At 36.9% G+C, this 14,914-nt stretch overlaps 3 protein-coding genes across 3 annotated transcripts; 2 read left to right on the top strand and 1 right to left on the bottom strand.

The window, feature by feature from the left end:
* Positions 1-83: 83 nt before the first annotated feature.
* LOC114527072 lies at positions 84-5,091 on the top strand. Its single transcript, XM_028548664.1, has 9 exons — positions 84-184; positions 505-589; positions 1,107-1,390; positions 1,921-2,113; positions 2,285-2,397; positions 2,520-3,687; positions 4,006-4,162; positions 4,456-4,537; positions 5,016-5,091. Exons 1-9 carry the CDS (start codon positions 168-170, stop codon positions 5,050-5,052), a joined length of 2,136 nt encoding a protein of 711 aa, XP_028404465.1. The 5' UTR covers positions 84-167; the 3' UTR covers positions 5,053-5,091.
* Positions 5,092-5,428: 337 nt separating this feature from the next.
* Positions 5,429-6,764, top strand: LOC114528960 (prefoldin subunit 2-like). Its single transcript, XM_028550673.1, has 3 exons — positions 5,429-5,603; positions 6,195-6,318; positions 6,517-6,764. Exons 1-3 carry the CDS (start codon positions 5,440-5,442, stop codon positions 6,682-6,684), a joined length of 456 nt encoding a protein of 151 aa, XP_028406474.1. The 5' UTR covers positions 5,429-5,439; the 3' UTR covers positions 6,685-6,764.
* Positions 6,765-7,471: 707 nt separating this feature from the next.
* LOC114529559 (upstream stimulatory factor-like) lies at positions 7,472-11,192 on the bottom strand. Its single transcript, XM_028551375.1, has 4 exons — positions 10,454-11,192; positions 9,527-9,611; positions 8,788-8,941; positions 7,472-8,690 (listed from the first exon to the last, which is right to left on the bottom strand). The coding sequence occupies exons 1-4, from the start codon at positions 11,121-11,123 to the stop codon at positions 8,466-8,468; spliced, it is 1,134 nt and encodes a 377-aa protein (XP_028407176.1). The 5' UTR covers positions 11,124-11,192; the 3' UTR covers positions 7,472-8,465.
* Positions 11,193-14,914: the final 3,722 nt, after the last annotated feature.

Below are 14,914 nucleotides of genomic sequence, written 5' to 3'. Positions count from 1 at the left end.
GTATGACGATCGTGAACATGCCAATACTTGATGGCACAACAAGACGTTGTAATTTCAAAAGTCAAGATGGCGGTTGATGTAGCGCGTGTTTTAGAAGAAGTTATTAGTGTTTTCCGCGGATTTTCTCTCTCTGATAATTGAGGTGTATTATTTGAGTGCATAAAGGAATGTTTCATCAGACGTCGTAAGTAGTTGGCTGGATAATAGGGAAGTTGTAGTATCTGTAGTCGATGAGGACTGACGTCTGAATATAAATTATATAAAGAGTACAACTGTACAAGTACTCACTCATTGGGATTTGGGGAGAAAACGCGTGTAATAAATAAGGCCTCCATTTAACATTTTAAACTATTCATAATTATGAATAGAAGCTAGGGAAAATGCAGGTGCATTTACCTCCTTAAGTAGGCTATCAGTCCCCACAATAGATAAGCCTCAACCTCTGGCTTCTGATTATGTTTAAGTAACTCGAATATTCCGTAAGATCAAATTAATTTTCTTCAGAGGCAATCCCTTTGAAGAGGAATCACTCCCAAAAGCCCATTACTTCCCATCATTGGAAAGGGACATTTCTGCCAACCAAAGAAAGGTAAGACTAAGAAGTATAAGAGCTGTTTTTTCTGTATCATAGCAAAACATAGCTTTTTCTTTGCTTTGAAGTTGTTAGTTCTAGCCAAGCCCAGAAAACAATTATATACACAATGCTATGATACATTTGAAGTGGAAACAATAACTTTAAGATTTATTTTCCAGTAAATTATGCTTAAAGTGGGTTATTCGATTGTTTCCTCCTCAACTTAATCAAATGAAAATGGCTATGTATGTTAAACAGAATGAGACTGACAATGCATGTTTGGCAGAAATACCAGTTATTATTTTTTTATTAGCACCTGATTAACTCTCATTATTACAAACAATTTCTTATACAAGTATATTTAATTTATCATTTCTGTTTCAAGTGCATTGCCCCAATGTTTTGGCAACTGACAGACAAATTGGCATGAATTCTGAGTCCATTTTGAATTCATAAAAAATTTGTTCACTTATCGATGAGTGTCATATAGTCTTTTCAATGTCTCTTTGATGCCTCTTTGCTATTATATCAGACTTGCTTGAGCCCAAAGAAGGAAAATGCTGACTCAAAGAAAACATCCAAAGCTGATGCAAAGTTCTTACGTGAATCAAACAAGCTTGAGGTCCCGACTCGAGAGGATGGTACTGTCAAACATGAAGTATCATCCGGCTCTCAGTTTGACGAGTCCTGGCCAAGCACTGATAGAAATGTATCGAGTTTATCCCAACCATCATCATCCAGTACACCTGCTGAAAAAGAAAATTCAGATAAAGATCTTTCTCACGATAAGCTGTCATGTCCCTCTACGTTATCCAAGTATGTACTGACTAGCATCTTGTTTAAAAGATCGTGTAGCAAGCGAATATTTCCATGAAAAAGGTGAAATACCGTTATATTAGGTTTCTGGGAGCATTAAAACTTAGACTACAAATATTTACTGAAAGGGACAGGTGCGCTTATGTCGTCAAACACCAAGGAGGTATTTTCATTTATCAGATTTGCCTCGTAATCTTCACAGCGGTGCTGAGAAATTTTGGCCACGCCATATAGGCCCATATTAACTAGTCTTGAAGTTAGGCAGGCATTTAAAAACTGTAATGTGTAATAGACTTTTTATAATTTGTATTGTAAATTTATCGTTGTTATTCAACGTTTTCCTGCATGTGGACTGTCCTAAGAGGGTATTAAAACTGTGCATTTGCACACGCTGGGAAAGAAACATCTACAATCAGCAAAAATCTACAGTCGGCTGGGAACATCTACAGTCAGCGCCAATAGACTTTTTTTGTCAAGGTAGATACAGTAGACCATTAAATTTTCCAATTTTATTTATTCCCCCACGCTAGGTACATTCAAAGATTCCGCCACAGCGCTCCAACCAGTCGCGAGGATCGCACGCCCTCTGGTCAAGATTTTTGGTGGTTGTCACCACCGAGTAATACTTCAACTCCAAAAGAATCCTCGGATACCTCAAAGTTTTCCAACGAAGGTTCTTCCAAGATGACACGAAATACAACTTCGGTATCGCCTCCACGTCAGGTATAGAATGTATTCAACTTCTTTTTCTGATCTGATCATTACAACTCCGAATGATACAAACAAGGTGTCATTCAACAGCAACAGTACAAACCTAAGTGATCGATTATCTTTTTTGAGATATCGCGCAATTTTTTTGCATGTTTCAATATATTTCTAAACTATTCTTTGTAGAAATACGAATTCAAACGTCATCCGTTTTCTCGCCCTGTGAGAGAGACTGTGACCGCTATGGACTCTACGTCTACGGACCTTCTAGCACGGACCAATCTTCTTTTAGAAAAAAGGTAAACATGAACGGGTTTCAGAAGTGAGTACTCAATACATGCCTTCAGATTAACTATGAATTTGCAAAAGTACAAAATATTTCCTTCCCTTGCTCCAAAATCTAACATCTCTGTATTTTCAGTGATAATACATTGAGTGAAGTTTCTTCTGAGTCCATTCCGAAACCCCCGTCATCATGGATGATAGAAAAACAAAAAAGACTGGACGACGCTATGGAATCTAAGAAAACCGTCGTTAGGCCACGTCTAGCTCCGGAAGATGACATTCTTTATCAATGGAGGCTGGCAAGACGATTGGAGAATGCTCAAAAAGAGGCTAAAGATGGTGAAGGAAAACGTTTTTCAAATATTGCGACTCATCGTTATGCTGCTATAACTCGTGGTCGATATGGTGCTGCTTTGCCTCTTGGCCGACATGATGCGTATTTACCAGAGCAAGATCATTCAAGACACCTCACGGATACCAGAGACAGATTGTCTCCTAAACATGTGTCAAGAAAGCTTGAAGAAAGGAAGGAAGACAAAGGGATGGATCATGCAACAGATGATATAGCGTGCAGGGACAAACGTGGCGTTTCCGCTTCGAATGAGAGAGAACTTTCTGAGCAAGGTTCTAAAGAAGCATCTGCTTTGGAGAGAAATGTACCAGCTGTTTGTTTTATTGACGAGGAGAAAATACCATCACATGTTCACATGATGTGTGATATTGTGCCTTGCTCCAAACAAACGGGGCAACAAAGTCGTGATGTAAATGTTAGCAATCACGATCCTCGTGATTCTGACTGTAGAATACACAGGAATGAACGAAGCCCAAAAGCACGCCCAGGTTCGCCTGATATACTGGATAAAGATTCAGGATCAAATATCCGTGTTGAAGGTGAGACTGATGGATTAGCAAATGCTGTTTCAGGAAGGACGAAAAAAGATAATGAAAACAAAGAATCAGACCCTCGAATGATCACATCGAAAAATTCTTCAGAAACAGCTGAAGCAAGAAGTGAGAGGGAAATAATAGACGACTCAGAAAAGCCCCAAAATGACCGTAACGAGTTAGAGATTGAAGAAAAGACAGATTTTAGTCATTTGACTATGCCTAGAGAGGATTTTTCTACAGATAAGCATTCTATGAAGTCAGACGAAAATGAAACTAAATTGGAAATAAGTATGAAAGGCAATGATACTCCTGCTCCGGTTCCTCGTCCTTTACCTCGAACAGAAGATGTTCAGAATCCTGGAATTCAGTTAACAGATGTGAAAAATAATGATGTCATTGGCTCGGTAATCGGGCAGGTATGTGTCTCTCAACCTCCCTCCCCGTCCCTGTACTCGACAGTCGCTCCATCCAGTGTAACGATTTATCTAATAATCTGATATAATAGAATCAATTCAACCTATCGACGGTATTGCTCACATGTGATTATTACTTTAATATGTTACACTTAGAAAATATCCTAGAAGCAGTTCTTTGTAAATCTGAATTTCGATCAAATGTTCTTGTGTGCATATCATTGTATTTATATTACTGCTTGCATCATCACTACTAAAAGATTATCGCATCCGTCAAAACTGCGTAATATATAATATATATTAAACGTCGTATGATTTCAGGTAATATCCGAACGTCTTTTTTCTCCCACATCATCTCGGCGTAGTAGTCTAAGTAGCAGTTGCAGTGAATATGGGGATGTTGAAGGTAAAAAAGAAACTAATGTGGCGTCAACCTCCTACGAATATGAAAACCAAGCTGAACAGGAATCAAAATCAGGTGAGTCGAAGCCTTTCGTTGATTCGACGTAAAGGATCGTGAGCACGCGTATATGGCTAATTCGAAGCAGGGTGTTATTATTAGAGGTACTTGGTTGGGGGAACTGAGTAGATGTCATGTTTGGGGAAGAGATTTATAATATCAATGTTTGTATTTGGCCATTTTCAAAAACCCTCAAACTGTAATTCTGTAATTGTCCTGATTCTAACCGATCTGCTTCCAGATCGAGCCATAGTTGTCCAGCTTAGTTGAAGTTCAATTATAATGATTATTGCTTTATTTCCTAACTACAGTTACACCTGAGATCCTTTTTCCTGATGATGATATATTACACAGACTAAGGGAACAAGCTAATTTTTACAAAGAACATTTGAGGTATAGTTTTCCAAACTTTACTGCATGTATAAAAAATTCATATACAGGAGTGAATTTTCCAAAATGAAAAGGGAATGAATATTTCAAAATTAGTTTCAAAATGGTAAATGTACTTCCTTTCATAGAAGCAGTACATTTAAAGTGATAGAATCATGTTTTGGAACTTTGAAATTTTCGAACAACGTTAAAGGAGGACCAAAAAGAAATTTTTTAATTATTTTTTAGCGAACCACGAAATATGGCTCGAAGCCTCGAATAAGTACATTACTTTACTTACCCTTTTAAAAATAATACAGTTCATATCAGTTCAAGTAATAAAATTACTATGATAAAACTACAATTGGTAATAAGATTAAAATGTTTTAAAGTTCTTCAAACTTCATGATTTTATCTAAATTTTGTAAAACATTCTTATCTTATGAATCGTTTAGTTCTTATTGTATCTTAAACATTTTCTAATATTCTTTTTGATTTTCAGAAATATCGACAGGATTCTTCAACATTTGACAGAATAGTTATGAATGAGCGTAGTATATGGTGGTGATATTGCAGTACATTGCTATTAATATAGGTATAGCTTTAAAATTGTATAGTATATTTATTGATGTAAATAATTCGGTTGACAGATGTTCATATAAGTTATGATTATTAACGTATAATTTACAGTACAATTAAAAAAAACCTGAAAAAATGTACGGCTGAAAATATACGTGCAGTATCAAGAATTTAAATGGTGGTTGGAGGAACAGAGTTATGGTATGGTATTACAGTAAATCAGTAATTACACCACTATTCACTACTAGTGCCGACTGTGCCGTAGTGGTGAAAAGTCGAAGGAAAGTCCCAGAGCAGGCTGAGCCAATGCAAGTGTACTGGAAACTAATAAAAGAACTGAAAACAAGATGGCGTCCAAAAGTGGGAACAACGGCACGAAAATTGTGAATAAAGGAAGCAAGGGAAGCTTAACACAAGAACAGATAATTTTTAATTTTAATCAACTAAGACAGGAACAAAGAAACCTTATCTCTAAAATGAACGAGCTAGAAATGGATCAGTCGGAACATAGGTAAATGAAGTTTCATTATCTTGTAGGTATGGTAATAAAGTATGGTTCTTGACTTCTTGTTAGGTTGTATTCGAATTTGATTCACTTTCTAGGATTAAATCTATCTTTCACACGATACTTTTTCAACAATCTACTTACATTAGCACTCAACAAATTCGTATATAAAGTGTATCAGAATAAATACAATAAATAGTTAGTCTACCACTGTAAATCTATAATTAACATCTTATCCCAGCTATTCTTGAAATGAGGCTTTATGTAATACTGTAGATACAAACTATTTTAGGTTTCACTTATGTTTTATGCATGGAAAGAAAATTCTCAATATATAAGAAAATAATAAGATAAAATGAAAAACCCTTACACAGCAAGCTTTGACAAGAGGCACAATAATGTCAATCTGTCCACCCCATAATGCAAACAAGCTGCAAAGTTTATCAACACACTGGAATTAAACTAAATTGTAAGCACATATTTCATTACATAAGACTTCATTAAGATGGCCTTTTAATTCCACACAGTTTATTGCATAGATTGCATAGTCAGTAGTTTAATTGTAGTTTAATTGGTTTCATGGAATATTTCTACTAGTATGGTGATAGAGAACTTAAAGGATATTGCTCCGGAACGAAAATGTTTTCGCATGATTGGAGGAGTTTTGGTTGAAAGGACTGTAAAAGATGTGCTACCAGCATTAACCAGTAACAGAGATCAGGTAAGAAATAAACAGGGCTGCCAAGAGAAGGGGAGCAGGGGAGGCATTTTGCCCCAGGCCCCACAATTTAAGAAAGAACCTAAAATTAAAGCACCTTAAAAAAATGCCCCAGGCCCCACAATTTCTCTTGGCAGCTCTTTATTTTGTGTCCATACAATAGAGTGATAAGCCTCTAATCTTTTCTGCATTATTTTGTAGATCAAAGGTCTTATAGAGAAATTAAAAAGTCAGCTACAAGCTAAATCTGAAGAGCTTAATAATTTTAAGGAAACACATAACATCAGATCTCAGGGAGAAAAGCAACAAACTGAACAGCAAAAAGAAGAGAAAACTAGTGGGGTACTTGTGCCAGAAACAGACAAATAGTGGTTTGATTGTTAGTCCCTAGGACATTTAAAATGTGTAAAAATGCCTACCAGTTATCTTTGAATAGATATAGTTAACTATATAAAATAAGTTTGTTCAGCAATTTCGCGCGAGCAATTTCGGTAATCGCACAAGACAACTATCATCGTATATAGATGCGAAAATCTCTCCATGCCAAGTGAAGGGTGCATTACAGCGCAATTTAATATGTAATTGCACTCCTCTTATCCAATCAGCACAATAGCGATGCTGATGACAATCATGGCCAGATAAATTAGCGGCATCTGAATGTTCATATGGCGCCAAGTCTACTCAATCGTTTGCACGTGGATGAGACACGGAAAAGGTGACTCCTTTGGCTGTAAATTCTACAGCCATTGGCCCCTGCTTATCAATATTCCGTCAGGGTTTATTTCCAATCAGGAAATCAGCCGTATTATTGGATAAACGGGGTAGGTTTTTTTTGTTTTTGAGCCAATTGGTTTTGGTGTAAGACACTTACCAAAAACTCCTACCGGCGTTTTCCCAGTGGAAACCAGCATTTACTGGTTTATGCTCGTTTTACTCGGAGAAATGCTACTCAGGCGTATTTATCCGCAATTATTCTGGAGAATCGGTTCAGAAAATTCCATCGATGCAATTATAGCTATTTCAACGAAGGAACAAAATTCAAGATGATGAATTGTGGCATTCCGCAAAATGCATAGATCTGATTCTCTTTGCTCCCATATGCTGCCAGCGTCTCCCGAAAATACATTACGTAATAGAAACAACAGAACGTATGGAAACATATTTGATAGATCGACTTATACGACTTTTTTGTGTTTACAAGTTTGCATTTCATTTACCGTATATGTTTTTAGTACAAGCTACTGTATAGCTTTGTAACTTGCGCAGGCCTGATATTATTGGATTATTGTATAAACTGCAGGGAATATCGGTTATTATGATTGATATACAAGTTCAATAGATACACTGATACAGTACACGTACGTATAAAATTAGGTATACACAAGTTTATTATTAATAACGGAAAATGCTCGCCAAGATAAAACAATGGAGACCATATGCATCGTACAAAACATTTGCAACCCTACTGAATAGCTCGTGATAAATGGAATGAACTTTTCATTGCTTACTGGTTCCCACCTGTCTAAATTTGGCGAGATCCTCGTTGGTACTGCCTATGGTCTATTTGTAGTGTATAAATGTTTTATATGGAATGAATGATACAACGGATTCCTGGTTTGTATGGAATGAATGATACAACGGATTCCTGACTCTTGGAACGTATAGTCATATGGTGAATTGAGCTTAATAATAAACTGACAATGGATTATTCTGGTGTTAGTTACAGGCCTTATACTTACAATCATATAAACTAGGATGTATTAACAAAACGTAACTGGGTATTGATATAAATTGACAACATGGAAGTATTTTGTATCCAATTTCATAACGCTGGCCGTGACGCATGCATACAGTATATAATTATTGTAGTAAACTTTAAATTGAATTTAAGCTTGCAAAAGATTGTAATTTGAAATTGGACACATATACTTCCAGGCTACCTAGGATTACATTAAGATAAGAAATCATAACCGAAACATTGCCATGAGATCTGCAAGGTGTTTCACAAATTTACATGTTGATCAGGATATATTCTTCACCCAATTAGTGCAATCTGTGCAGACATCATTAACACTGCATTACTTCTACTGTAGTAATCATTTCAATCAGAGCAATGGGATCACTCTATACGAATGTTGTGTTGGTAGACCTCAATGTGCTTGGGGCGTGGCTGTTGACATGGGTTCAAGACCATGTTGTTGTAATTGAGTTCGTAAAATAGTATTCTCTTTTGTTGCTTCATCATATTGCTGTCTTAATAATTCAAGATCAATTATTAAACGTTCATTTTCTTTCATTACATCTGCCATTCTTGCACTTGCTGCCCTCAAATCATGAATATAATCAACAGTTTTGCCAAGGACACCACCTTTACTCTGGATAGATTGGAACAATGCAAATTGGTTAAATAAGAATACTTAGTTGACTTTTTGAATTTAGGAAATTACAACAGGCTATAACTAAATATCCTACCTGCCCCTGCTTTGTGTGATCCTGTTCACCGTCTGGTAACATTTTGGCCAATTTATCTATCCAATTATTTATTTTGTCACGTCTTCGTCTTTCAACTTCATTATGAGTTGCCCTCCTCTTTTCATCACGTGGTGTTCTCTGGCCTTCAATTTTCCTATGACAGTTCACACAGTCAGTCCGAGCAAGCAAGAAAATTTAATCTGCAGAAATGTATGATATTACTAGTCCACATAGTAAAATAATAAGAATTTTTTTCTAAATCAAATCTTTTGCGCTATTTAATTGTTACAAGCATTTTTTTGTACACTGTCTAAATAATTGGGTCTTACAGACTAGGCTATAGGTTATAGTATTGAAAAAATATTAATATTCTAGTGATGCTACTGTTAAGAGGTGCCTTAAAATCTAATGCCATTCTCAATTTTTTTCTATCCTGAATTAATGAACAAGATAACTTAATGCCAGTGTGACATGTAAAAACTAAACACATCAAAATTTCCTTTGCAATCTTTTTTACAATCATAAACAGAAATATTGATATGTTTACTAGAAAACTAAATGTTCACTAGTTACATCCCACAAGCAAGTTCTTTTCTCATCATGCTATTCTCATTCCATCTATACAAATTACTCAAGGACCACTTACAGAATGCACTACTCATACAGAAAGGACAAATTATAGCCATAGTAATGAAGCTATCTATTTTTGGCTGGTTGCTGTCCTGCCATTTATACTTACTGGCTAGTGGGATGTGATCTTGGAGCTATGTTACGTTGATTTCCACTTTGCAGAACATCTTGTGGCATCATAACATAAAATTGCCCTGCAAATGTATGTATACAGTAGCATGAGAATGTGTAAAAATAACAAGACAATTCTTAAAAGCCCACTCACATGTAGAGTTGTCTGTGGTTCTTCACAGCAAACATGTGTTGACGATATATAGACCTAATTCCTGCTTACATATTCCTACTGTAAATAGTATTAATACTGCAATGTACAATGCTGATAAAACAGTGATATGTAGTACCAAATGGATAATTTTGCATTCAGCATTGGTAAGAACCTACAATACCAAGCACTTAGTTTGGGACTATTTGAGAGAATTGATCTAGTTTAAGGAAGTAAAATTTTAGATTTACAAAGCAATTTAAATTCCTATTGTGGCTTTTGCCATACCATCAATAGCTTATTGACTGAGCTTTTTCAGACTGTTCAGTACTTAAAAATTGCTAGTCTTATCCTTATTCCTTTTGTTTAAACTGGTTTCCATTTTCTTGTAATCATCATGAACAAGTCATTTTCACCATTGAGAAATACAATGAAGTAGGATGTAAATTTGTCTTTATTTCCTGTATTCAAATCTGTTATATCAGCATTTTTACAAAATGGTAACCAGGCTTTAAGGACTAAGCTATAGGCATAAGAACATGCCTGTAACCTCTTGTGCAGGCCTCTAGCTCTGTCAATAGCATATGTTTCATTTAATATGTCAGAACCATTTAATGCTACAGTAATGGTGCATGCTGAACCAAGCTATGATACCCCCTCCCCCAACCTTTTTGTTTTGAGGACTTAATAACAAACACCCAGTCAACCCTATCATGTTGGCTTGTCAGAAAATATCTGATGTCTGGACATACTACAAAATACATTTGTGCATACCTTGAGCTCCCTGGGTCACTGGGATTACATTTCCTGCAGGTATAGGGGATGAAGGCTGACTGAGACCACTGACTGGTACTGTTCGTACAATATAAGCTGTGTTAGAATCAATGTTTTCTCCTTGGGCAGCATTTCCTTGTTCACTACCTCCAGATGAATAATACGTAAAACGTGCTGATTCATTGTCTACTTGAGTTGGTGGAGACTCGGGGAATGGACTTTGTATGACGGTCTGTTGAGCAACATGAGACGACGAAACAAAGTTGTTTGCCGATCCGGCTACATCAACTCGATCAACCGTAGGGTCGCTTTCATCGCCATGAACTTGTACAACACGTATATGGGGGCCACCGTCATAAGTTGGGGAAGTATGAACATGGTTGTTGTCTAGGTTGTTGTCAGTTCGATACTGAAACTGGATAGCGTTTGGATCAGCGAAACTTTGTGTGTGGTTCGATTGTGAACCAAGACAACTTGATCCAGCGACTGAAGGGTCATCTCGAACTGTCGAAACAGTCACAGTGACGCTCTCTGGCTCAGGGCTTGCATGAGTTGAACTGCTTGCTTTCCGTTCTCGCAAATCACTTGTTTTATCAGACTCCAGAGCTCCTTCGAGCATATCAAGCGCTGGAGAACTTGAACTGGTCATGGGATCAAACAAACTGGTCATGTGAGCAATCTGAGGAACGAAGAAGAACGAAATAAACCACGGGAACAACACTTTCAAATCACATGATGCGATACGAAGACCAGCTCTTTTTAAGACAGCCTCGCTTTCGACCAAACACGTGGCTGGATGCTCGGCGTTCATTCGCTGGAACCCGGGTCACGTGATGCTAGGAGAAAAATTATACCACCTGTAAAATTTAGTAATTTACCGGTCTAATATTGTGCTGTGTTTAATAAAACTTTAATAGAGATTTAGCGTCTTCAAGTGACAGTAGCAATTATTGATGCATTCATATGATCCAATTAATCGAACGTTGTTATCTTTGTTTCATTAGTAATAAAATCTTTTCGGTAATTACGTCACCATATTTTAACATCACAACGTTGTAAATTTAGAACCACCTTACGTAATAACCGTTACATCCTCATAACGAATCAATATCATTGGTCAAACCATAGGCAGCCCAATGGCGACTTGCGTGTTCAGGCAATGTAGGCATTATATAGTATATATATATCCTAAGGTAGGCAACTTCAATCCCGATATCGACATGGACACATGCAAACAATCCGAAAATACTTCAATTTATCCCTAAAACTAAGCTAAAATAACAGCAGAAATGAAATCTACGATGATTTTTACCACATACTGGCTATATTTTAATATTGAAAAGAAGTTATAGAAGCAAGAAAAATGCGAAAAGCTTTTGATATTTTACTCATTTTTTGAATGGGCCGATGCTGGACCCGCGCTGTTGACTTTTGAGAACGTTGAAAATGACGAGTTTGTAATCTGATTGGCTGTCACAACAGCGAGAACAAAAAGCAGCCAATCAGATTACAAACTCGTCATTTTCAACGTTCTCAAAAGTCAACAGCGCGGGTCCAGCATCGGCCCATTCAAAAAATGAGTAAAATATCAAAAGCTTTTCGCATTTTTCTTGCTTCTATAACTTCTTTTCAATATTAAAATATAGCCAGTATGTGGTAAAAATTATCGTAGATTTCATTTCTGCTGTTATTTTAGCTTAGTTTTAGGGATAAATTGAAGTATTTTCGGATTGTTTGCATGTGTCCATGTCGATATCGGGATTGAAGTTGCCTACCTTAGGATATATATATACTATATAATGCCTACATTGCCTGAACACGCGAGTCGCCATTGGGCTGCCTATGGTCAAACGTGTCTAGTTACTCCCGAAACGTTGCGTTTAAACAAACGCGAAATATTTTGCACCCCCCACCCCGCGCTTCAAGCTTGAACGCAAATGGGAGTAATGAGGCCTAATGAAAAAGAATCAAATAGAATTCAAATTTTTTTTGTATTACGAATTTCAGCGCCTGACCTCTTACATGTTCCTTACGATGAATCATAAATGGTCTTCCTCCAACTTCCTTTCTCGATCTTCTATAATCAATTTGCGCACAGTTGAACATAGCACATATTCCCGGTAAGAACCGTGTTGAACAACACTGTTAGCAGTTTTCATTCTACGATACAGAAATGGACACACGTTTCTTATATCTGTAAATATTGTAATATAGCTTAAAAAACTCTCGATGAAACTCAACCCGTTCTTGGGTGAGGCTGCACTGATACAGAGGTCGTTGAATATAAGCTGCAATTTCAGCATAGTTCATAGAGGCTAGAAACTATGACTATGTTTTTGTCCTCAAATTTTTGTACATTCACAGTATTGTACACGTATATAATGTACACTGGCAGTCAGCAAAAAGAACTGCTCAAAACAAGTTAACATGCTCTCAAATAAACGTAACTGTCCCTCTAACATTATATACGAGCAAATATAGACTAGATTACATGCTAAGCTATATGAAATATTAATATTTTCTTTACCCTCCTTTGGCCTTATAATTGATGACGGATTTACACCGGCGTGGCATACTTTCTGTTAAGGTGGTAATCTTCACGGTCAAAAGAAATTCATCCTATGGACAGTCTTTACAGCAACGCATAGATCATCATGGACGCTTTATGAATGAATTCCTTTCTTGCACTATCCTCTTGAGATTGTCCCACAGATTTTCAATAGGGTTAAGGTCTTTTGACTTTGCAGGCCAATCCATTTCTGTCACTCCCTCTTCCTGAAACCATTGTTTGACAATATCTTGGAAGTGTGGTAGGTTGCATTACATTATTGAAATATTGTTTGGAATAAGAGAATTATACAAAATGCCTATGAAGCTCTCTCCAATATTTCCTTCTTTTTTATGAATTTGTATCTAAACAGTTCTTTTTGACCGCAGTGTACAATAAAAGATAGATTGTTACGATTCCTGTTACATGCGATAATAGCAACATTTAAGCAGTTCTTTTTGACCGCCAGTGTATATAATGAATCATTCATCTAATAGAGAGTGATACTATGTCCTCGGTCGTTTCACCATGCCGTCTTCTTTGAATTTAGACTATATGCACACAGTAACGTTTTCCGAGCTTTTTCATTTTCCTTTTCATGCAAAAACGGTTTCAAACACTGTTAATTTACAATAAAAGTTGAAGCTAATTTAACATATTGAGCAGATTCTTCCTTGGATCGTATTGACAAGACGACAAAGCGATAAACTAGAGAAAAAAATTTTGAAAACGCTTGAAAACGATGCATATAGCCTTAGTCGTAGACAGGGCCCGCACTGCCGCCGCAGGGGACGTAGTTAAGAGTCGATCAAGAGGTGCCATCATGACTAGCGCCAAGATGAAAATCTTTTTGAAGTTTAGAGATTACCGTAGGCAGCCTTATGCCCCTGGAGGTAACTACACTGGCTATCCCTCTTCTCCTAGCCAATACTCTAAATTTTCCATATAGGCTACTTCTCCCTCCTATTTTTCTCGACCTGCGTTAAACCTCCACCCAACTTGTCGTCCTTGTTTTTTTTCTGGGGGCATCCGCGCTTCTTGGTGCATCAACCCGCCTATGATTGATCGGTAAAAGCTACAAAGTTGAACACTGATCTACTTGACTTGAACACTAAGGTTCTATGGTGGAAATTCGGTAACCGATTTTATCATCAACTTACGTCGTTACTTGTTTTATCTGCTAACGTTGATAAACACAACTTAGTTAGTACAAAAAACAACACATTGTGATTAAAACATTTTTTTCGTTGCCTTAGATTTCAGTCTTGATACATACTATATTGTTTAGACATCTTCTTAATTCTAAAAATATCAAAACTATGCAATTAATTTGCACTGTTTTTCCACTTCTGTCAGAGAGTGCTAGTTAAGTTGACATATTCATGTTACAAACGTTCAGTCATGATGAGTCATCAGTTTACTTAGCCCGGCACATTTTCATTATTTCTAGCGTTACACGTATGGATCAGTCAACGATGTTGTGCAGAGCCTCTCAAGAGCGATTGTTAGCAACCAGCTTTGGTAAAGCGACCAGCCCCGACTGAGATGAGTTTTGCTCGGGCCCCTAAAATTCCTAGGAGCCTCGTCATGTGCCGAAATAAATTTTCAGTTTACAAGTTATAGCAATTTTGTACAGCTTAACCTTTAAGGTTCGGTTCACGTTGGCTCCTAAGAATCGGGGATCCATGTTGTGTAATATTCTTAGAACCTGGGATTCCCTTTGTCTGAGGTCACTATAGTGCGCAAAAGTTTTGTCTATCGAAAAATAGTACAATTGATCCCTGATTCTAGGGGCTAGTGTGAACAAGGCCTAAGGCACATGCATGAACTATACAAGCCAAACCGAAGCAAAACAAAACAAAAACAAACAAAACGTTTTCAAGTATCTCAAATATCAACCGACCACAAATGTT

This window comes from Dendronephthya gigantea, unplaced genomic scaffold (genome assembly GCF_004324835.1).
Source record: "Dendronephthya gigantea isolate DGI-Jeju-01 unplaced genomic scaffold, DenGig_1.0 000001F, whole genome shotgun sequence".
Classification (NCBI taxonomy): domain Eukaryota; kingdom Metazoa; phylum Cnidaria; class Anthozoa; order Malacalcyonacea; family Nephtheidae; genus Dendronephthya; species Dendronephthya gigantea.
This window is presented reverse-complemented; position numbering and strand designations above follow the sequence as displayed.

Excerpts from the sequence above, each read along its gene's own strand:
- LOC114528960 (XM_028550673.1), top strand. The coding sequence starts at position 5,440 with ATGGCGTCCAAAAGTGGGAACAACGGCACGAAAATTGTGAATAAAGGA. Across the intron at positions 5,604-6,194 it reads ATGGATCAGTCGGAACATAG|TATGGTGATAGAGAACTTAA; the intron begins GTAAATGAAGTT and ends TATTTCTACTAG. Across the intron at positions 6,319-6,516 it reads TAACCAGTAACAGAGATCAG|ATCAAAGGTCTTATAGAGAA; the intron begins GTAAGAAATAAA and ends ATTATTTTGTAG.
- LOC114527072 (XM_028548664.1), top strand. Across the intron at positions 590-1,106 it reads TTTCTGCCAACCAAAGAAAG|ACTTGCTTGAGCCCAAAGAA; the intron begins GTAAGACTAAGA and ends CTATTATATCAG. Across the intron at positions 1,391-1,920 it reads TGTCCCTCTACGTTATCCAA|GTACATTCAAAGATTCCGCC; the intron begins GTATGTACTGAC and ends CCCCCACGCTAG.
- LOC114529559 (XM_028551375.1), bottom strand. The coding sequence starts at position 11,123 with ATGACCAGTTTGTTTGATCCCATGACCAGTTCAAGTTCTCCAGCGCTT. Across the intron at positions 9,612-10,453 it reads AGTGACCCAGGGAGCTCAAG|GGCAATTTTATGTTATGATG; the intron begins GTATGCACAAAT and ends ATACATTTGCAG. Across the intron at positions 8,942-9,526 it reads AGATCACATCCCACTAGCCA|GAAAATTGAAGGCCAGAGAA; the intron begins GTAAGTATAAAT and ends GAACTGTCATAG.